General features: G+C 39.4%; 1 protein-coding gene across 7 annotated transcripts in view; it reads right to left on the bottom strand.

Annotated features, from left to right (window-relative positions):
- Positions 1-646: 646 nt before the first annotated feature.
- PAX3 (paired box 3) overlaps positions 647-24,391 on the bottom strand; it is a 75,380-nt gene continuing 51,635 nt past the window's right edge. For 4 of the 7 annotated variants that reach the window (XM_027686186.1, XM_027686189.1, XM_027686188.1 and 1 more), the window contains exons 6-9: positions 14,822-14,987; positions 13,511-13,725; positions 2,572-2,818; positions 647-2,065 (exon numbers count right to left, since the gene is read on the bottom strand). In XM_027686186.1, the coding sequence (XP_027541987.1) occupies positions 2,031-2,065; positions 2,572-2,818; positions 13,511-13,725; positions 14,822-14,987 (663 nt within the window). In that variant the 3' untranslated portion in view covers positions 647-2,030. Of the gene's footprint in view, positions 2,066-2,477; positions 2,819-13,510; positions 13,726-14,821; positions 14,988-24,391 lie in introns of those variants that run through there. The other 3 variants (XM_027686183.1, XM_027686185.1, XM_027686184.1) reach the window with 1 other exon arrangement.

Raw genomic sequence — 24,391 nt, 5'->3', positions numbered from 1 at the left:
CCATGAAGCCTAGGGTGAAGCACAATTTCTTTGCACACTGATGTGCCACTAAGACTCACTCCACTCATTTTGGAGGGTCTTCCCCATGGTTCCACCAGCTTGTATGTAAGCCTAGTAAAAAAATCTTGAGACTTCTAAGGAAAAAAATATAATTCAGGACAGATACCACCCGTAACTGATTACAAAGTTTCTGCATTGTATGAAGTCATTGAGTTGCCCTATTTGTGCTCAGTTTAAGCCTATTTTATTGTTTTAAAAATGGACAGAAAAGGCCTCTTATAAGCAAGATGTACTACAGTACCAACAGCACTTGAAAAATGCATAGTTCATTAATACACACACAGTTTCACGTGGCACATTAGCAGCACCTGGGCACAGAGGCTGCCCAATGCTCCTGCAGCCTGGGATGTGTGCAGAACACACATAATGAATACAGTTTGCATTGAAGATAACATGGTTTATTTCTTCATGATATTCAGATTAAAATGTATCAATGTATTTAGCACAATACTACATTTTAGGGCAAAATCATCAGTGCTTTGCAAGTCTTCATAATGTTTATTCATTATAAATAGTAAATATTTACTGAACTTTTTACATGAAAGACATTTGTTTTTTGTTTTTTTTTTTTTTATTTTTTGTGTGGTTTTTTTTACAACATGTGTTGTTGTAGAGGCTGCAACACAAAGATAATATTTCATTTTTCCATCACCCTTAAGACCAATGTGTGAACTAACCTCTGTACTGAACCTAGTCTAACTCACTACTTCATAGTCCTTAACGCTAAAAGGAATGTATTTGTGTTCTGCCTCCCTCTTTTTACAAGAATAGAGAGAAATAAATAACCCCACCTTCCATCGTCCTCTTCCTCTCAACATCACAAAACACAAATTTATTGACATTCTAAAATGTCACAATGCAAACTTCTTGTAAACCTTGGTTCCTATAATTATACTTTCTATATTGGATATCGCTGTATAATTTAAACAAATGTGTCAAACACAGGCCCATCTCTGTCTATGTCCTGTATATCACTAAAAAAAATGTAAACGTAATCATTTCTTCGTATTGTTTCCTGAAGATGACCTTTAAATCATGATTAGCAAGCTGGATTTCAGTAATCCAGCAGACTGCAACATCTCTGTATTTTATCATCAGGAATTATGCACTGCAAAAATAAAAGTACCTGCAAAAATATAGTTCTGATTCTATCTCTATGACTTTGGATGATCCCAAAGTTTGTGTGAGGTACACAGTATTGCACATTGCTAGGCAGTTGTGAAAAATCAGTCACGTTGATGGTGGGTTTTTTTCCTCCCACGTTTGACCAAAAAGGTACAACGGACTGGGAAAACTCCACATACAAAAAGGTAAAATCTGTTTTTCATGTTACACAAGATCTTGTCTCTTGGTAAAGCAAAACTCACAAGTGACATTTATTGACAATGTGATTACAAAAACATGGTAAGGTAACCAATAAGTTGCTCTGGAAGTCTTTTGCATTTATCCTAGCTTCCTTATGGACTGTGATGTTTCCTCTTGATGACAATTTCCAGTGTGTAAAATGAAAGAGGTTCTCCTGACCTTGCTTCAGAAACTGAGCAGTTTTAAAGTTAGACTAAAGTCAGCACTGGATGTCAGATGAGTCAGAGTACACAGAGCTCAACCACTCTAAGCTTAGTTTCAAAATGTTCTATTTGTCCCAATCAATGTCCATTAATTTCAACAGCAACAAAAAAATGGAATGTTTGCCAGGCAGTGATGTTCAATACTCTCTGTTCTGCATACCCACTCATAATGAAGCATGTCACATTTATTCATTATTGCTTTTGGCCTTTGTCTTCTGTATAGCTTTGTCCAACCTTCAAAAGTCTACTAAAAGCTATGACTGGAGAGAACATAACAAGCCTGCTTCTCTCAATGGGACTGCCCCAGTTTAGGCTGCAGTGTGTTGAGAAGATCCCTCTTATCCAAGCCTTGGAGTGAGACCGGAAAACAAGACCAGCTTTAACTTGAAGTGGACAGTTCATTTATGCAATATCTGGCTTCAGATAATGAAAGGCACCTGCAAAAAAAGCAAAAGAAGCTTTTTAAGTCATGCAGTGACAACCTCACAGCATGGGGCCATGCCAACTACAGGTTGACATTGTCATATTTAATACTGATATATCAAAGGAAAGGGACTAATATTTTTATTCCTAGGACAAGTTTGACAAAACTCTATGTATCTGGGACTATATACTGTAATGATTCTTGAGCTGACCTCATTAAGAACATGTGTTTCTAATAGTGGAATGCCAGCGGTTATTTCATTTTGGACAACCCTTATGTTTTACCTAATGGCAATCAGGTTTCATGTCTCAACAATTAATAACATCAAGATGTTGTTGACATCACTTAAGAAAATAATTATGCAGCAGAAATCTTGCTCGAACAATCAGCTATCTCACCAGTGCACTCTGCACGGCTCTGGAGAGAAGTAGCAGTCAGGCTTTAGGATCTCTGCTCCCAATTTTCTTGGTCACAGACACAAAGTGCAGCCCGTTGGTGCTGCAGTGCCCCCCCACTCACTTTGTCCGTACTGTCCGTACTGGTATCCCGTGACGGGGTCCATGCTGTAACCCGTGGTGCTGTAGGTGGGCGGGCAGTAGGACTGGGATGTAGGCAGGCTGTCTAAGCTCTTCATGTGATCCAGCCGCTGGCTGCAGCTGGCTGAGACAGTGGTGGTGGGCTCCAGGCCCCCGGTTAAAGGGGACAGGGCATAATCAGTTTGGGGCTGGTGAGGCACACCACCATGGTTAGTCAAGAGTCCCATTACCTAAAATGCAGAATAATAAAAACAGTTAAAACATGCGAAGAACCTTGTTGCTTACAGAGCCACAGAAGTTCCCAAATCTATAATTTGATTTCCTAAACCAGGTAGACTTGATACTTGAACTGTGCATTGAGTAGAGGAAGTAGAACTTGGTTGCATCATCCACCAAAATAAAATCTGATGGGTAACAAGCAATAAAAAGTGATACCAATGGCAAATAAGGAAAATTAATATTTTAAATTTTTATGGTTTTAGAGTGCCTGATCCCAGTCCCAGCTGGAATTTCTGCATATGTTTATTCCTTGAGGACTAAACTGTAAGAGAACAAAATGGCTTTCAGCCATGCTGTCCTGCACGATCTACAAACATACAAAAAGATGTGAAAAAGCTCACACAATTTTCTTCTCCAAGATCAGCAATCATCACAATGAAGTTAATTTGGAGCAGATCACAGCAACACTACTGGAAGTAACAAAGAACCCCACATATTGATGATGTTCTGGGTGCTGGGAAAAGGGCAGAGCAGCAGCACCTCCTGCTGCTTCATGACCTCTGAAGAAAAGAATGTGAAAGAGTAAAGTGCTGGTCATAGCACCAGTTATCAGTTTCATCCTCTGTGTTAGAGGACACAACAGAAAGGGTCAGCTATTCCAGACTGGCTTCAAGTCAACTGTGACTCCCTTAATAAGCTGTTTCTACAGTGACAGTTATGAAATCAACAATCAAAATGAGTTTGAAAAGAGGTTACTGGGAAACACAAGCTTGTCCCTATAAAAGTCCAACCCTCTAGGTTATAATTTCCAGTAGAATAAAAAAAGAAAAAAAAAGAAAAAGAAAAAAAAAGCATCTGCACTTTCAAAGAGGAGCGAAGGAAGAAACTACAGTGATAAGTTCTTGCTGTACAAAAGTCCCTCTCACTGTAGGATGGTATTTCCTTTCCTGGCACATCTCTATAACACACTTCGAAAATAAGTGTGGCTGAGAGATTTGCTTCCTTCTGCTGGAATAAATTGCACTTCAAAGCCTGACAAACAGTCTGCAGCTTATAATGGATGGCTGACGTACAGCTTCTGCCAAAACTGCATGTTCTGATAATTTACAGGCTGTTCTTGCTCCAAAAAGGCATCACAATTATCTGACCTGCTATTTGATAATCAGTTGGCTTCACAGCACTTCTGACCATAAACTGAAGAGAAATTATTTAAATTGAAGTCTGTTTTGTGAAGAATAAATTAAACCTTATAACAACATATCTGGTTCCTAAAGCTCTGATACTCCTCCCTAAATTGTGCTTCTTTTCCATCTCAAACTAAAAGAGAATATTACTGCAGGGAGCTTGTGGTCCCAGCTCCAAATTTGGTTTGTTTTTTAATAAATAAGTGAAACAAGATCCAGGGATAGTGATTTAAGTAGGAAGGAAGACCTATCCAGGTTTTGAATGTCTGATTAGGAAAAGAGCAAGAGGTACAAGCAGAGTACTTCAAAAAGAGACACCCAGATACCTGCATCAAGAACACAAAATATCTTTGCATTAGATGCACCCAAGACATCTCACTAAAAAAAAAGCCTGAGAAAGAAGTTCAGTTATTACATACAGCACTGAAATGTTCACTTCTGTTTCACTAAGCAGGAAAACATGAGTTTAACTGATGGTATTTGTTGAATGCTTCACTTTGTGAAAAAGAAGTTTCAAAACACATGCAGAGTTCATTCAGATACTGAAATCTTTTTTAAGTTAAAAAACATAAGAATTTATATTCAGGCTGCAAGATATTTTCTACTTCATTCAACAACTCTTTTCAGTGCACAAAACCTGTTAAAAAATTTGAAGTTAATAATAAAAAAAAACTCTGGAGTCACTACAGTTTGAAATATCATGTTATCTGCCCAGCAACTTGCACAGCATTTTGTCCCAAAATTCCCTAAAAGGTGAAATAACTGGGCTCTCAACTTTTTCTTCCAAAAGTTGGTTTCTGAAAACTATTAAAATTACTAAAGGTTATTTTAGCAAGTATTTCTGTTTCAGAAATTACAAATCTTTTTCTTATAACTTTGGAAATTGATATGGTCTGAAAATCTAGCATGCTTAATGACCTGCCATTGCATCAGCAGGACACAGGATTAGAACCTACATTCATTTAGGTTATATTAATCCTTGTCCTTTGAAATTAACACTGGCAGAGTTAAAAGAAGAGAAAGATCTACAAAAAACATGGTTTAACTTCAACATTTACATTGAAAATTACTACTTTGAAAAATATTTATGTTGGCAGGAGTATCACGGTTTTGACTACAGTTTAAAACACACAGGGGTTTATCAGAAATCTGAAGTAAGTGCACAACCCTTTCCATCCCTGCATAGCTCCAGTGTGATACCAATATTTACAGACTGTACCACATTCTGTTCCAAGTTCAAGAGCAGAGAGAAGGGGTTGTGCTCACACCACTCTCACAGCCCTACTGGAATCCCAGTGGCACTTTTCCCTGCCTGAGCTCTCTCTCGTCACACCCTGTCTCTGCCAGGACTTTTAGGACTGATTGCTGAGTTGGCAAACTGCTATATTACCAACTGCATATTTTAACAAAAGTTTTTTTTCACTTTAATATTTTCAATAGAATAGAGCCTCAGACAAAATTATTTTGACTTTACCAGCAGAAAACAGTGAGCTCTAAACCTCTGAGATTGGAAGCTATTTTAAAATTTGAGATTAGCCTTGAAATTTAAACCTGGATCCAGATATGGTCTCAAATGCCTCTCAAACTTGAGTAGCATCTATATTTGGGTAGAGATTTATCTCCTTTGACAAACTAAAATTAGCTTTTTGTGAGATTTACTTTAAAATGTTTAGATTAATTAGATAATAATACAAATCTTTAGGCATCATCTTACAAAGTGGATATGCACCTAGTAGATACACTAGAGCAGAGCTGACAGAGCTCTCTGTCTCTGAGGTGGAGAAAACTGAAGCTCAAACAATAACTGTCTCCTCAAAAATATCTTCTTCAGAGGCCTTCAGAATCATCCTGCAGTTGATTAGTATCTAAATAATTAGATTTTGGTCATGTCTGTTTTGAAAGCTCTAAGGGAAGTAGCCTCAGGGCAGAAGTCTTTTGTAGGTATGTGCCATGACCTTATCACCCATACAAGGAGTTACAGGAAGGGCATGGCTGACTTTCACCTAATCAATTAGAAATCCATTAATAGGCCATGTCTGCAAGATCCTCAGCACCCTCAGCTTAGCAGTGCACAGGAAACACACAAAGACCTGGATTTTGCAACTCAGATGTTCCGTGGATATGAACCAGTATAGTTCTAAAGAAGTAAACAGACCTGATTGTTTTATAATAACTAAGGTATAGAATATATTTACTCATTCTGTATACCATCCAAATTACTGGAAAATATGTACTTCCTTCTGAATGATTTTGGGAAAGTTAAAGTAGTAATTGTCAGCCTCAATGATCCGGAACCTAAGGGCTGATCTGACACCTAGAATTAAATGATGCAATAACTATTCAATTTATTTGAGAATATATCTCTAATAAATGAAAAAAAAAAAGTCAGGATACAATTTTTTACAACACACAAGCGGGAATATTGAGGCACAGCCTTTGCACTTATACAGCAAAATACAGTATATGCAATTGATAAAATCACCATATTTTATTAGAAAACAAAGGAGAAATTAGGAATAAGTAAATGAAACACAGTGGACTGCAACAATCAAACTCTATAGAAAAGTTTTGAGACCACATCTGAAACAATCCAAAATATTCCTTAGGACAAATCCCTTGCTGGTGGAGTTAGCACAGAATCACCAGCTGAGGACACAATCCAGAAAGAGAAATTGAGTGATGAAAGCCTTAAAGGCCACGTACACAATGTCTGGTCCATTATCAGGTATTAGAAAATATTATCACCAAAATAAAGACCATTAAACTGAGAAAAAGCTTATTCCATTTAAAAGAAACTTTATGCCTGTTAACATGGTTGGTATTTTGGGATGTAGGACCTACCATAGGCACAATAAAATTCTCATATGTTTTAATTCATTTACGGATGCCTGCGTTTAATATGCTTTGTGACCATGTCTGCAATTAATATGATTTATGAGAAAAGAACATGTGCAATATTTTTTGGGTGCAGTGATACATTTTTTTCCCCTCCTGTGAACGAAAGATTTAATGAAACAACTCAAGGAAAATGGTTGGCAGTTAACATATTAAGTTGAAGTGACAGAATCATGAGTAAACTTTAGCACAGTTAATGATATCCTCTTATCTGACCCTGACACATTTGCAGCATGTAATTTACAGAAGCTCTGTCCAGGGAATCTTGACAAATGCTCCTAACGATGTCAGGGCAATGTTCCATTCTAATGTAAAACAGATGTGGGTCAGATACCCTCATTCATCACTAACACTGAAAATTTCAAACTCCTCCCGAGATGAATGACATTACCTGCTGTTAACTCTTTTCACTGCAGAGAAATCTCTCAAAAAACAAAATATTGCACAAGAATACAAAAAGGATTGTTATAATGCATTATAAAGAGAGATTTTAGAGGATTAATTAAAATTAATTAGCCACATGGATCTATACCTATAGGATCCTAGAATGATGTTGCTGATTCGTTTCATATATATGAATATTTCTGCTGAATATAAGAAACCTGACAGAAAGCATTTTTGTGCCAAATGGCAAGTGCTGGTAACCACATACTTGGTTGATGAAAACAGGAGCAAATGCACTGATTTTGAACATTGATGATCTGACCTTCTGCATCCTCATATCAAATGAGACCTCACACTGATTTCACACCACCAAATATCACCTACACTGAAATTGGAGAAGTTGCACTGGTGTATATTTAGGATAATTAGGGGGACAACGTGCTCTTTCATGAATTATATTTTTATCTACACAAGATTACCAATGTTCACAACGTTATCACATGAAACTCATGTCTTTTTTAAGGTGCTAGATCATAGAGACATGGAACCTGATAACATGACCAAATAATTGTAAGATCAGTTAATTCTTGAGCTTCTGGTTGTATGAAAAGCATCCAAAGAAGACTCAAAAGACAAAAGAAAGCTCAGAGATGAACACATAATTTATATGAATAATCTATATGAATATATAAGTATACATATAAAATTAAACATTTCACAACTTTTTCAGGCAGTCTCAGAGATTGTAGGCTCATGAATTTAAATGCTCAACTCTGGAAATATTACTTAAAACAATTCATAACAAGCCTAAATTTGAGATTGGGTTGCTCTCTGTCTGTGAACTCTCCTCCTCCCACATTCTATTAAACCTGAAACACAAAAGAAGGATTCTGGATATTATGAACACCAGTCCAGCTCTTACACACCTTCCATCCATAACTACATGGATTTGTCTGAAAGCCAAACAAACCAAAAGAGAGAAGTTAATGTGGACATTCAAAAATGTGCAATCACCTGTTTATTGTTGCTGCTATATTAATATATTTAATAATACATTATGTTATTTGTAAATGTATCTTTTCAATATTTTATATATTAGACTATTTACAAAACAAATAACAAATGTTGTTATTTTGCATGATAACAGTTACAAAACTGTTGAATATCATCTATTTGTTCTCACAGAAAAAAAATAATCAACCCCATTGGCTGAACTTTTGTTTTTTAATTAAAAAAAAAAACAAAAAAACAAAAAAAAAAAACTCGTGTTCATGAAAATTATATCATGTGAATTTACTTTCTTCCTCACAAAGAAATCCCTGACCTGTCTCATGTTCTTGGGTCATTAAGCAAAGAGCTCTCAAAGCCAAGTGCATTGTGACAAAGATCATGAGCTTCTCACTGCTGTGGAACTTGAAACCCAGAGAAATGTTTCTGTGGGCAACTAATGCAGCAGTAATCCAAGAGAAGGTATAGGAAAAATTAGTAGTTGCTTTTTTTCCCTCCCTTCTCATCCTTCTTAATGAGGTAATGAAGGTTTTTAGCCCCTGGTTCATGTGTCTCCCTTAAAAACAGAGTTAACAAGACAATATGAACATATCTAACTGATTCGACAGCTGCCATCAGTTCCATACTTCAGGTTAATGAAAACCAAGTGCCCTCAAAGACTTAAGGGAAGCCCATTGCCTAAGATCTATCTCACCAAAAGGAGTTACAGGGTAATTCTTAAACTCAGGCGGTGAAATGTTTTGACAGTAGAAGAAAGAAACCTTGAAAGAACTTGCATCTTTACTACTGTTCATGGAAAAGTTTGGAATTTTCTTATTAAGATTATTCCTGAGTTCCAGGTAATGGCACAGGAACTACAAACTTTGTTAAAGCCTGTTATGATCTTCTACACAGCCTCTTCAACATTCAACCCATTTCCCAGTTTAAAACTGCAGCCTTTAAAGCTACTAGTTTGATTCAATTATGGTGGGAGAAGGCACAGAAGAGGAAAAAGTAGATATGAGAAGTTTTTCTACAGGGCAAGGAGGAAAAAAAATATGCCTAGCAGGAGACAGGTAGCACACACTTGTTCTTTTTCCAGTAAAACCTTAACACTGCAGTGCTGTTTAAGCCTGGGTATCCTACAAGTTAAATGTCCTACAGGTTAAACATAGAAAGCACGCGGCCTCATGGGCAGGAACCTGAACAGAGTGTTGCTGCTCCTCCCGAATCCACAGCAGCCCAAAACAGCAACAGCACTCTCCAAACCAGCAAACTGCCTGATCTCCTGGTGCAGGGCAAACTCTGCTGCTTCCACACTAATAAAAAGCACATGACAAGGTCAGGGGATGCCCGTGTAGACCGGAAAAGCCTTTTCCCTTATCTTAAATGAAGCAGTTCAAAATATTGATATCCTGTCTTAAAAACAATCTGCTGTTTGCTGTGACCAGACACCTGCAGGTGCGAGACAAGTGTTTCTGTAGCCGGATCGAAGAGCCGGTGGTGGCCCCTGACGCTGGGATCAGAAAGGGACAAACCAACTCAGTAGCACGCCCAGGTGCTGTGCATAGACATTAATGCATAGATATGCTACCCACTCATAATTTTGAGTGAATAATGTTTGCTGAAAGAAAGTGCACTGAGCAACTGAAACCTAATTTGAAAAGGAAATACAATATTCCCATAAACGTATGCATGAGAGGCAAGAAGCTGCATAATAGGCATAGAAAACATAAAAATATGCAATTTACATATATTACACACTAATAATCTCTGTTCTCATGCTATTTTTAAAGAACTCTGGCTGAGATGGCATGCTTGCAGTTGAGTTGCTTTTTCATGAAATACAAACAAGGACACTCCAGGCTATCAGCTCCCCAGGACATTAATCCCTGCCTTTTTCCTGCAAAAGTCAACATTTCATTGATCTGCAAGACAGAGATTCTCTCACTGCATCCAGGTAACAATGAATAAACCAGATGAACAAGGAGAATAATTGGTCATCTGGAAGATACCTGCAGATCTTGTCTTGATGTTAAAAAATGCCAAAAATTAAGAAGGTGGAACTCTTTTTGTTCTCTTATTTTTTTAAACAAGAGCAACAACATTTTAATACCCAGCTTGCAAGACAAGTATGTTATATGTAGCATTATGCTTCCTAAAACTGACCAAGACATACCATGCCCTCTGACCTCCAAATTCAAGGCTAACACAGTAAAAATAAAATCACATCACCCTAGCCATCTCTCCTTGTCCTCTGTCTTCACCCAGTGCTTGCCTCAAACAACACATTTGCCCATCATGTTCAAGAACAAAGTTAGAATGGAACATCCTACATGGAAAATAAGGCTTCCCCAGAGTTCTCTGTGTCAGACCTCATTTGCAATAAATTGATGTCAAAGGGGAGAAAGAAGCTTAAGTATGCTAAGAATATGATCCTGTGAATCTTAGATTTTGTTCTGCACATTCTAAGGGCAGGGTTTTTTAAATCACAAAAGATTATCTGGGCTTCAGACAAAGCCCCCCTCTCCACCCCCCCTAAAGTCACCATAAATTCAGCTTTACACACAGTTTGTCCAGAGCATTTGCCAGCAAGAGACACATGGATGGGTGGAAACATTATGTTAATTGCTCACACACCCAGATTTATTGTGGTCAAAAATCCACTCGCTAATAAAAAGACCCTCTTTCTTTCTCATCTAAATTCCATGCACACTGGCAGGGCACCGCAACGTGCCCACTCAGCAGGAAAACTCCTGCTTCTCCTCTTCATGAAACCCCCAACACAGAGCTGGCTTTCGACTTTCCATCCACTGCTACCTCATCCTCTCGGGCAGCACCCGGGAGCCTGTGGGAAGAGCCCCGAAGAAGGGTGGAGAGGGGATGACCAGTGACACACCTCACAGTCAAGGGATGTTTCACACACTAACACTGCAACCTACATGACCAACAGCTGACTTTCCTTTGGTCTTCGAGACTTTCCTGTTTTGCTTCAGTCCCACAGTTTGTTACACCTGATTTATATATTTGTGGCTGTATCACTCCCTTATATAAACACAAAGTCTAGGTATGCCACTATAAAGCTCTACATTTTATACATGTCTCTTAACTCATTGTTTAGGCACCAAAACTGACTTAGAGGAGCTGTTGGTGACACCACATGAATTTAGGGCTTGGATTTTTATTTGTTTGTTTGTTTAATGGGAAGATTTTTATCAGCTGGTGAAGGTAATCATTCAGTTGCCAGGTTGTTGTTCGAAATCTAAATGGATGCAAGTTATCTCCTCTATGCATTGAGTGGCAAGTGCATGATGTCAGCTTTAGAGGGATCAGCGTCCTCCTAAACCTGTTGGTAGAGTTGCTGGACATGGCCAGGAGCTCTAAACGCTGGGTGAGAAAAAGATTTCAAAAGTCTAAAGAGGGAAAAAAAAGCCAAAACAACAGAAGTTTCACAGTGTAAAGACAAGGCTGGGTGTAAGGAGGCACAGTAACTGATTAAAGTAATTTAATCTTCTCCAGGATCTCCTTTGATGGTATCAAACCTCAAATCAGCAAGACTTTGGGGAAGGAAACCTGGCCTCACTTTTTTGTCCCATTCTGCCCAGTCATCACAAGATTTCTTTACTGTTGTGCTCTCCTCCTGGGTCACAGACAATAAAAGCTTTGTGAAAGGAAAAATAAAAGATCACGTTTTCCATAGCCAGAAACAACATACATTTAAACTGACACTAACAAACACTTTTGATGGATTAACATAGAATCCCAGATAGATAATTATGTCAAAAACGTAGAAGCCTTGCACACTATGAAATTAGTCACTAAAAATAAATAAATAAATAAATAAATAAATAAAGCAACTAATATAATGTCATGTATTTTGTTGGAGATTGCATTTAGAAATCAGAATTCTTTCAAAGGAAATCTATTCAAGTCTTGTTGGAAGTACATCCGTTTGGTTTTCTGTTGGTATTTTTTTCCTGAGGTTTCAAGCCATAAAGTTTTGTACCCCACTCTATGCTATAGGAATCTGTGAATCTTAATTACATTTACCGTTACAAAAAAGGGTTTATGAACTTTTGCCTTTGGGCAAAAATGTTTATTTCATTGCCTTTGTTATTCATTCTTTTCAACTCCAGTGCCTTTGAACTTTTCAGCTGCACAGAGTTATCACCGTTGCACAGGAACCAGGAACTGTACTCCCGAGATGCAAACCACAAGTTGAAGAGAACGAAGGAGGCAAAGATATACGAGTCGTTATTTTGGCCACCCTTTGTGCCATTAAAATCTCATTTTCTGCCTATTAGAATGCCCTCTCCCTGCTTAGGCAGTGGTGATAGTCAGTGATTAGTGTGTAATTGAGTATAATTGTCTTTTCACTTTTCATTTGTGTCATTCTGAGCTTCTCTCTGTTTTTCTAACCACTGAGAGGAAAAAAGGGTAGAAAGCAGATAAAGCTGTTAAAACTCTCACTTTCAGTCCTGAAGAGATTCCTGATTGTAATTATAGATTGCATCCTCTTTGTGACTCTTCAGAATTTAGTGGACATCTCTTTCCAAGCACCTGGGCAAAGCTCTAGCTAATAAAATAAACTACCATCTATTTAAACTTTAACTAATAATGTCGGCTTCAGACAGATGCCATGTGTAGAAAAATTTAACCAACCTTTTGACACTCAATTATCAAGGCAATTTATTAACATGATTTCCTTAAAAGAGCTCGAGCAAATTAGAAAAACAATTATGGTATTCATGAATTTATATGTTGCCAAAGAGTAGTAATACTCCTAATTTATGTATTTATAACTTGATCATAGCTCATCTCAATGCACACTGCTCAGTCCTTGGAACTCTCCTCGTACAACTTGCCTGTAATTTTCCTGGTCCAGTCAGTAAAATCTTGATGAGGGTATCTTAAAGTGATATTTTATTCACAGAAAAGCTACAAGATCTATCTTCAGGAGAAGAACAATACATTACAAATGGTTGACAATTGAATGCAAAAGTGAAGTCTACATGATTCCATTATAAATCAGTTGAAATTAAATATAAACTATGACTCTTGATTCAGCCAGTAGGAGGAAAAAAATTTAAAAAAAAAAAAAAGAAGAAGGAAACTAGCAAACTGAAATCATGTGGCTTATATAAAGAATACATTATGGTTTAAATTTGGCAATTCATTATACTGTGGCCTGAGGGAATAGACTCTTTGGTTCTGGTATACAGCAAATCCTCTGTCTGAAAACACAGGACTGACCTGAGGTGAGAGGCCATTGCCAATGGCAGGGTTCATGGGATTTGAGGGCCCGGACGGAGGCACAAAGCTGTCTGTATAGCTGGAAAATCCATGCCTGGTGCTGGGTAGGCAATAGGCAGAGCTGCTCTCTGGATTCGAAGGGAGGCTGCTTTGGTGTACAGTGCTTGGAGGGAGAGGCTGAGGTCTATGGACGGTACTGCTTGGATCAGACACGGCTAGAAGCAAAAGAAGCATGTTGATATGTTTCACTCCTTTATTTCTGGCCTAACAAGTTCATTATGTGAAGCTCAATTTAACAGAATTGCATCAGAACCTGCATCTAAATACTGGTTAAGTAGAAAGGTAAATCTTTAATATTGCTAGATACCTAACTGGCTTGTAAGATCACACAAAAATTCTTGAACTGTAAACATCGTAACAACAGACACATGCAGTTTTCAGACCTTGGGGGACATCCTTAGTGGGCACATATTGGTCAGCAATACTATATATATATATATACATACATATATATATATATATATAAATAAAGGAAAATATTTATTTGCTTAGAAGACTGGTAACAGGTTTTCCCCTCCTGGTCACAGCACAGAAATTCTGCCGTGGTTTGTAGCAAGCCTAGCAATGGATGGGAGAAGCCCTGGGCTTAGAAAAATACCCTTAACTAGAATATCCATCAACAATTAGCATCCAAATCTCAAGGAGGAAACATGGTAACATATTTTATAAAATCTCACCAGTAAGGTTTTTCTTTAATACTAAAATCTAACACAGTCTAGGTTTGAGGCTCTGTTCCCTCACCCCTCAAATCCACCAGAGTTCACAGAATTTCTGATAACAAAAAGAAAAATTTTGACCATACTGAGACTTGCTATTGTCTGATGTGAAACAAAATGGTCTGAATAGCTGGTTTTTCCACCATCAGATAAATATTCAGAAGTTTCCAGTGCACCACTGTTGAAGGCCTCAAAAAAGCTGGAGTGCACCTGCCTCCTTCTGCACCACTCTGGGCAGCAGAGGAGGCCAATGCAGTAGAAGGGCAGGGGTGTGTGTACATCTCTTTACCAAAGCTGCACACCTACCACACAGGAGGTGATTATTTCTCTAGCTAGCACCCTTCATGTAGAACCAGCCCTTTCTTGCAGCAAAACAAACACAAGTTCTTACATGCTTAAAATCAGCAGGCTTGCAAGGTTCTCCCTGAGTCAGACCCTGAATTAGCCGACACATTAGAAAATATTTCTACAATGGATCAACACGGTAAACCCCCCAGTAACACTATTTTAACCAAGTACCTGTTGGCTACTGTACCTTGCGGTATGGAGGTGGGTTGGTAGGAGGGCTCAGAGAGCTGGTACGTTGGCAAAGTTGGCATGGCACTGGGTGGAAATCCCCCAGGGATCAGGTGGTTGAAAGCCATCAGTTGATTGGCTCCTGCCTGTTTCCTCCATCTGGCACGACGGTTACTAAACCAGACCTGCAAATGTTTTAAATACGAACATTTGATTTTTGTACTTTTAATTCAGCTGCATCAGAAATAATGGCATTGTATTTCAAATGCATTCAGTGTCTGAGACAAGAGATACACAAGGTGCACACCAGGCTCAGTGCTTCTAGACAAGAAAGGTGCCCTTGGCACACACTTCCATGGTTCGACAGACAGGACATGGGAATTCTGATCCCTAGTTTCCTCTCCTGAGAAGAAAGCTGACTGCTCTTTCAAGCTTTAGTGCTTTTAATAGCCATCAATCACTATCATTACTGTGCCACATTTAATAAGAAAGGGGAAATATCTCTCCATTTAATCTAAGTGCCAGCCAAAGCTATTAAGTCTGTATCGTCTTTAATTTGCTGACAAGTTAGTGGCAGCACTTAATACACTGTTAGAAGGTGCATGTACTTATATACTGGGATACTGTACTGTCCTAATGGCCAACAGAACTTTAAGCTTTTAATTAGAAAAATACAAGCCCCATGTACAAAACACACAAATCCCTCCCAGCAAGTTTTCATGTATTCACATATGTACAAAACATCTCTTAATAAACTCACAACAGTAAGTCAGAACTTCAGCACTAGATTAGCATTTCAGAACCACTTTGAAATCTGTTCCCAGGACAGCATACCAACCAGATGGGGTTTGGATTAGTGCAACATTTTAACTATAAATCTGCTTTTCTTCATGCCATTCTCAGTTCGTTTTAAGTTTTCCAAGTCTTGGATGGCTCTTATTCCCTCCAAGAAAGGAAGAGGCAAGACTTGCACACATGAGACTTCACAAACATAGACATAATAACAGATCTGCAAATCACATAGGTTAATACTGATACTACAGCGATTAAACTGCCACAAGTTGGAAGGGCAATGAGTCACTGCAGGGGTGCCTGGACCAGCCTGCAGGCACATTGCCCTGCTGCAGTTTTAGAGTAACTTCTTAATTACAGAGCTCAGGTCCATGAGTTGGATGACCACAGAAAAGAAAGGTTGTTTAAGATAACAGAAACTATACACATTTGTAAACGAGCAGACAGTTGCTCATAATCCCTGAAGCAGCTGCAATGATCATCCATGGATACTATCGATTAGATAAGACCTTAACTGAGTGTTAGCACCTCACAAGGTAGCTCTGCACAGCCTGTAAGGCAGCCTGGCCTGAAAGCCACTGAGGCAAGTGAGCTGACGAGCAACATACTGATGTATTTGTAAAAGCTGGGGCTCAGATCTGTCACCTTTCCTGCAAGCAGCCCATGCTGGCTCATGAATCAACCATCACAGACTGGAATTCTAGGTGTAGCATCATTTACAAACCATGAGTGGGCCCTCACGTAAGAGCATAACAACAGTTTGAACTACACCGTGGGCTTCTCTGCTTTCTGTTTCATAACAGGAGTGGTGGGACTCACTGGGCCATCTGGTTTCTGACGTAGGCCATCTGTCACCACGTAGTTTGTTTTGGCTTCATACTCTTTTCAGAACGAGATGCTCGGCTCATACAGCTGCCTTCTCCTTTGGCCACAACTACTCCTCAATTATACACTCCCACTCTGGTTTAAGATTTAGGACAGAGGGATAGACTGAGCCTCTGTTCTACCTCACAAATCCCTCTCTTGTTTTTTTGCCGTACATACTAACTCCCCTCTGCCTCCACATGAGCCATTTCTGAAAGCAGCTGGCAGAGACAAGTCAGGGTGGAGATGTGAAACCTGTGATGAGCAGTAGTTGAGAGTGTGTCTAGATTCAGCAATATTTTTTTATTTCTCATCCTATAGACATCTATATCCTTTTTCAGTTTTCTTCTTACCCTTTACTTCCTTCACTGACATGTAAGTCTAAATTTCTTATTTACTCCTCACAGACTGCTTCCACCTGCCTTTGTCCCCCAAAGCACATGAGTCTCACACTCCTGCAGCAATATCTTCTGAAAACAACCATACAGAGAAGGAAAAGAGGACAATACACACTGGAGAGCAAGAAAGAGGATTTGCTAAAGAGCCAAAGAACACTTAGGAAAGATAATGGAGGTCAAAGAGTAAGGAGGGAACAGCAAATGCACGTTGTAATTAGCCTACCCAGGTCATTAAGTGCAGCTTTTTTCTTAACACTCTCCCTTCTTCAGGTCAAGAAGGTTATCTGATGATCTCCAAACACTTTGAGAACACTGACTGAACTACATTACATGAATGGATTTCACCAAGAAAAATGAAGTAACAAGATTTTGTTTCCTCTACAGATAAGCATTTTCCTTCAAGATCCAGATCTTTATTAAAATGAGTCAGATCCCAAATGTTAATTCAGTAGAGAGCAATTTGCACTAATGCCAGATTTTGTGCTTTTAATTACAGACAGATTTTGGCTCATTTTATAGACTTGCATTTTTTCCAGAACTGCAGCTATGTATTAGACATCCCTGAAAGGGACACACTCAATGGTATGAAAAGGTCTGCAGCAGCCACACAATGAATATCCTGGTGCACAGCTTTGTTGCCACCTGGAGCCCCATTAATATAAGTGGGACAAACCAGGCTACATGAATTGACTGGCACCCATGTCACATGCCACTGGCACTGTCACAGCTCCAAACACTGTCACTCCACTGCAGAGCAAGTCTTATTGCCACTAATATCACATACGCTCACCACTACAGGATGGTAGAGGCACATAAGAAAATAAAAACAAACAAAAAATTGAATCAAGAACAAGTTACTCAAAATTAAACAATTCAAACCTAAATAACTCAAGTCTAAATATTTTATTAACATTTTTTGTAAATTTTATGGGAATTAGTCAGATCCCAAGCTTTATTCAGAACCTATGTTAGCATAGCATAAACATACGCTATGTTAACAGAATTTTTTTTTATCATAGTATTTCACTTGGACTACAGCCTTGATTCATTTTCAAGAGTCCAGACTTTTTTTATTTTTTAAATCCTCACATGAAAAATCCTTGTGTACTACTATCACTAATTAAAGAAATCTTGAAAAATTTGCTAATATCAAGCCAAGACTTAAAAATAAATCTAGTCACCACAAGCCAATGTGTTTACTTAGAAACATATTGTAAACACCTGGGGAAATATTTTCTTTTGTTTGTACATTTCCAATGTGATTTAAACACAGTGCCCGCTTATGTGCAGCAGATTTCAACTTCCACCAACATGAAGAAATCCTCATCTAGTGAGTGGCCTTTTCAAATCTAGCAGCTCCCCATAGGATGTTTCTGCTCTCCTACAGCCTCCCTTCTGAGAGGGACACAACCATCACCTGGATTCAGGGATGCTCAGAGTACAGTGCAGCCCCTGGAGAAGATCACAAGTGTCATTCTGTGATAAAGTGACACCCTGCAGTGACCATAACAGAAAACCAACTCTAAACTATCTACAACTACTTCACCTGACAAACTAATGTATTTTGTGTGTTGCCTTCACCAGCAACAGTGTGGATCTCAGTGGCAGGCAGACCAGTTCCAGGTCTGCATGATCAAATCACCAGGACCACACCGAATTCCCCCATGGAAGCAAAAGCAGTGGCTAAGCAGGCTACTGCAGTTTTGAGGCTCAAAACGCAGCGGTCTTACACGAGCAGTACTGGGTCTGAAGGAACACAATCTACTCATGCTGGTGTAACGTGCAGGAGCTCTAGATGAGGTGAATATTGCGCTTGGTGCTGTGCAAATGCAGACATGGACAGAGGAAACATGACTTGGCTGAGGGATCCAAGCATCCAAAAACCTAAGTCTACACAGAAGCCAAGTTACATTCATCTAAGTGAGGCTTGGGCTCCACAGTTCCTATGTCACTTTCAAAGCTGGAATGTAAATAACCCAGATGATTTGGAAACAAAATTGTACCCCAGAGTCTGGCCAAAATTTACATCTCAAAAACAGAACTGGAGAGGATGAAACGTAGAACAAAAGGAAAAAAAAATAGCCCTTTCAGTACTGGAGGCTCCAGTTTTTCAAATGCCTGGAACTAGACTGACCAAAAAAGAAATTCCTCTGCAGTAGAACATAAAAAGACGTATTTTACACCAATGTAGAATGGATAAGGTGAACTAATAGGTTTCTCCCATCACTATTTCCTAATATTTAGATCCTGACTCTTATTATCATTTTTCCTTTAAGTAGTTTTCAAGTGATCATGCCAACATCTTATTTTGTTGATCTCAACAGGATATTCTTTAAAAGACGCATTTATTCACTTGGGAACACACTAGTGTAATTAGCCTTGACATTTCGACAGTCTGATCATAAACACAGAGTGCTCTATGTGCTTTTAAGGCAAAAAGATCTCTGATTCAACAGGGCAAAACATTCAAGATGTGAATGTTGCAGAAAACCCGTGGATATTTTGTTATACACAGTCCTGACCATTGCAAGCATGAGTGCCAGAAAGACACAAAGTCAAAAGACTGATGTATTGTTAACGGCACTTCTAATTTTAGATGGGGAGGGGGGTGTTGGGTTTTTCCCCTTTTGCCACATGATATTTTTCATGGTAACTGCCTCCCCCACCCCACTGTTCCCCATCTCTCCCTTCCTACAAAATTCACATGTTCAAAATAAAGTCTGACCATGCTGGAAGCGGGAGTCCTTGGCGGGTGTTCCACCAGGGAAAGAATGTGGGCTGTGCCAGAAGCAGCAGGGGTGCCTTGCAAAGAGAGGAGGCTGAAGAAGGAAACCACTAACAGGAAAACATGGCAGTGTGACTTCTAAAGACCCACAGTGTCCAGTCCTTCAGCCCCTATTGATGCCTTGCTTACTTCAACACCCACAGAGTGGTGTGTGCAGGAACCGTCACCCTCTCACTGGGTGGAGGGCTAACACCAGCCCACATGCCTGCCTAACCAGGCTGGAAGTTCACTCAAAGAACACAAGAGCAGAGAAAAAAAAAGGAAATAAGTTTTTATCTCCCCTTTTCTTTTTTTTTTTCGCAGTAGAGTGAATGTCCATCATGGCTCACCAAGGTATTAGATGAGCTCCAAGGAGAGCACTGCCAGAGACCAGCCATAGAAAGAAGAGTAGAGGCAGAATTGCTTTTTAGCACAACTAATTGGTAAATCAGCTTCACTATGATGTCTGTACAACCCCAGCCTCACAGGAATAAGGTCCACAGTGTACAGAGACACGCTGTGTTTCCTCACAGCATCTCAAAGCAGCACCAAAACCTGCTGGGAGCAACCTGCCATGACCACCAGTGGGAACGTCACAAGGCTGAAGGTTCTCTGCCTGCTGAGAACTGCTCTTTATGGTAATGGGAAGTCATGATGCTTGGGATACAGGGAGTTATCAATGCGATGGAAACCAGAGTTCTTTTAAAACATAATGGGGGGGGGGTGGAGAAGGAAGGAAAAACGTACCAAACACTCCCCCCCAAAAAAAAAAAATCCAAAACCCAACACACCACACACATTGGGAAAAAAAAAAAAGAAAACAAGACTAAAACACAGACCAAAAAGCCAGTAGACTGTGCCAAAGGGAATAGGGACTTCCAACCACCTCCCAGTGCGATCCAGCGTACTCAGATCTTATAGGTTTCTTTGAAAAGACTTTGGCTCAGTCCTAGAAAAATACTTCTGAAACATTGCAGCTGAATAGTTCTGAAAATTATTCAGTAATAAACAAATTGAACTGTGTATTTATAAATTAAAGTGACACTAATTGGAGCCCTTAGGCAGCAGGGACCAGAAAAAGACAATCAAAATCACATCCCTTCTTTTCCTTTATATTTACAAATGTCCTCCTGGGCCTGCATATGAATTTACTTGGCTAATTTACACATAAAAATTTTCCCTTTATGGGGGAGGGCGGAATCTGCAATTACAGGGTTATCTACTGCAAGGATACACAAAGCTTCTTCTTTCTTCAGCCCATATATGATGCAAGAGCATCAGTCTCAAGAAAAGGCACTAGAAATTCTCCATAAACCACATCAGGAATAACCATAAAGAGCTGTTAAAAGGTCTTAAATGTTTCTGAATCCATCCTACATTCCCTTGCCCCATCTTCCCATAGGACTGGGCAGTTCAGCATACAGGCTCAAACCATTTAAGAGGAGCTGGGGGCAAGTTAAGATTTTTTTTGGCACAGATCCCCCCTCCCCCATGATTTCTCAGTGAGTACTTTTCACTGTTTGCTACTGAGAAGAGGCTATTAAAGCTGAGAGATTGGACTTCGGAGATTTCAAACCTTACTGCTAGCTTAAGAGTCAGAACTTCTTCTCTCATCTTTCCCCCCACTATCCTCCTCCATAAACTGTCTCTTTCCCTCCCTCTAGCACAGTGAAACAAAGAAAGCAATATGTAGGCAAAACACTTGAAATTTTTTTTCCAATAATTTTTCTTCTGGCTTCTCAAGACTTCTGAGCTCTTGGGACTTATTTGTTGAGGCTATAATAAGGCTTTTACAATAGCTGACAAGCTGAATACAAGTTTGACATGGGAACATTCAATCCCATCCCAGCAGCCTGGAGAGATCTGCCTGAATTTTCAGACATGCTCTGTTGATAAACAACATTTTTCTTTTTGGAAGTTTTCAAGCAAATCAATTTAAAACTGGGATCTGGCTAAGAAGAACATTTTCAGGATAGGGCATAGTCATGTTTCAGAATTCTTCCTGGCTTGCCCTGCTTTTTCAACATTATTCATGGACAAAAAGAAGAGTCCAAACAAATTTCTGCCATTGCCTTTTGGGGTTAAACAGGAAGGCCGTGTGCCAGCTGCTTCTCACTGCAGGGCATCCCACCCCAAAGGATCCATACAGTTGGGGCACACCTTAAAGTGGGCCAACACACAAGTGTCATGCATCACACTTCTGATAATTTGGGGGGCCTGCCTTCAACCCACAGCCCAAAAGATTTGTCTGGCTGGTCAGCCCCTGCTGGCCAAGGCAGGCTCCTGGTCGGCCACAGGACAAACCTGAACCTTATTTAAAAATCCTTCACCAAAAGATTGAAGTAAACAGCCCCCACCATCAGTGTGAAACAGGCTCCAAGCTGCTGCCAAAGTTTGCCCAGTTCATCCAGGTCTAAAAACAAGCCAGATGTGGGAATTAAAAGGTGGACAGAAAAGATGCTACCCACTTCATTCCTTATGCACTATTTGTTACAGAAACCATAACCACACTGCTCTGCAGCTCAGAAAGAGCCTTTGATCTTTATCTACACTGGAGAAAAATTCACTTTCAGAACTTGCCTTCAGATTGTCATTAAAAGTAGGCCACAGACCTTAAGGGCCTACACTGCAACTTAATGATGGTTTTAATGAAGTTTTGAACTGGACCAGTAAAGCCCTGTAAGGTTGCAATTTTTACTCACAATATGCGAATCTTTAACTTCACATTCTGAGTATTACTACATTTTTTTATCTTTTAAATGAAGGCTCCTCCTTTGGAGCTCTACTTATCTTTCTGAATTGTATCTGATAAATGCACAAGACCAAAGAACTCCACCCTTCCTTCTGTCTAAAGTGCACCTGCAGCCAGGTGCACAAGAGATTGTCCTGGTTCCACATCACATCGAGGTTCAAACACTGGGGAGAAGGATTCGGCAGTTCTTGAGTGGAAAGGTGCTGCAAGAGGAATTGTAGGGAGCATTTTAACTCTTTATTACACTCAGTGCTGAAATATTTGTAACAATTCTACTTACACATCTCGTGACTCTTGCAATGTGGAGTTTGTTGCAACACTTCTTTTGCCAGAAGCCTTTCCTGTCCCCATGATTAGGTACACAAGTAACATTGACAGTGTAAAGTCTGTTTTCAGTTGCTTGATCAGCTTTCAAAAAATTCCCCTTAGGGGCTGACATGTTCTAAGCTTGATCTCAGACCAGAGGCAACTTTTTTCCCCACCTCCAAGCAACCAGTTTAGAAACATGCATTTGGTTACCTTCAACAGTGGGAAAGTGAGAAAATAGATGGTTCAGTGGCTTAAGACTCTTCCTTTCACAGGAGTAATGGACTGCCTCAGGGAACAGAAGGAAAGGGGAAGCACGGGGGAGGCAGGGTAAAGAAAACAAAACATGAGATGTGAGCACTACACAGAGGAACTGAGGGAATAGCAAGGTTGGTCCAGTTGTGATCAACTACAAAATTGGACCTTCCAGCTCCAAAGGGAAAGAAAAAAAAACAAACCTTCTGAGCTCAGTTGGATTCAGGCTGCAAAGAGCCAGCTCTTTTGGATGATGTTTAATTGGGAAGCAGTCAAAGAGATCTTTGTGTTTATATCCATATAAAATTTGGTATCTCTGATCTCTGTCATACTGTTACCAAAAAAGAAGTGTGACTAAGAAAGCTTGAATGCCACTTCAGTATGTCTATCCAGCCCTCTCAGTCTTAGGGTTATTTTCTTTTCACAGGTCGTCTTTTATTTCATGCCCATCATACGTGGCTATTTTAAGAGGCTATAGAGAGGTGCTGAATGCTGATAAGGCAAATCCTGTATCCCTTAATCCACTTCTAAATCACTCTGCCAGCCTTCAAGGGTACCAGACAGATGGAGTGCACTAGAAAACTGCCCACAGGCTGGTTACTTCAACCCCAGCTCATCTTTAATCCAGAAAGGTTTTGTTCTGGTATTTTAATCATTGATTGACTGGGAACTTTCTTCCATGCTGGGTTAGGTAAAATATCCATGTCAGAGGTACTGGGGAATTTGTGAGGCTGTAGATCATACGAGTGGTGTGAGACAGGATGCATCTCAAGGGAACCAAGGAAGCCATAAGGAATGTAAAAAGTCACAGGGTTAAAGCCACATTAAGACAGCTGTTATGTTAATGAGAGTTCTGCTTTTCTTCTAGCTGTGGGTCATTGATTTAGAAAAACATGAACAAGGTCTTTTTTATTTTATCATATTTTTCCACTGAAGCTAACGTAGACCAAAACATCATATCCTAGATCCCATTCGTCTTGCTAACAGAACTTGTGAGGGGAGTTATCTTTATTATGTTTGTGCACAAATTATTCCCAGGGCTTGATTTGGTCTTACCTGGTCCAAGTCTATATATGAAGCTGTTTTGCAAACATTTCACTTAGTAAACATGTTAAGAAAAGAGTCTTGCACCACTGAGTTTGCCTTCCAGACAAATTCATCCACACATCTGATTCTCTCCCACAGTCAAAACAAACACTTACAAGAAATGTGGTGTGAAGTCTTCTGCAAAAACATTTAGCAGGTAAAACTGAAAAAGTCTGGACCTTTTAAGGCAGATGCTCAATAATACAGCTGTGCTGCAACAGGCATGCTTGTCTTAAAAAGTCAGAGGGATATTTGTATTTCTTATTTGAGTTTGCAGTGTCTGAATGCCTCAAGCTGAGTTTCAAAGGTCAAAACATAGTAGAGTTTTGCCAAAGAAACCAAATTCACCTGCATCCTCGGTTAGATCACAAG

This window comes from Neopelma chrysocephalum, unplaced genomic scaffold (genome assembly GCF_003984885.1).
Source record: "Neopelma chrysocephalum unplaced genomic scaffold, ASM398488v2 Primary Assembly neopelma1_70, whole genome shotgun sequence".
In the NCBI taxonomy this organism is placed as follows: Eukaryota; Metazoa; Chordata; class Aves; order Passeriformes; family Pipridae; genus Neopelma; species Neopelma chrysocephalum.
This window is presented reverse-complemented; position numbering and strand designations above follow the sequence as displayed.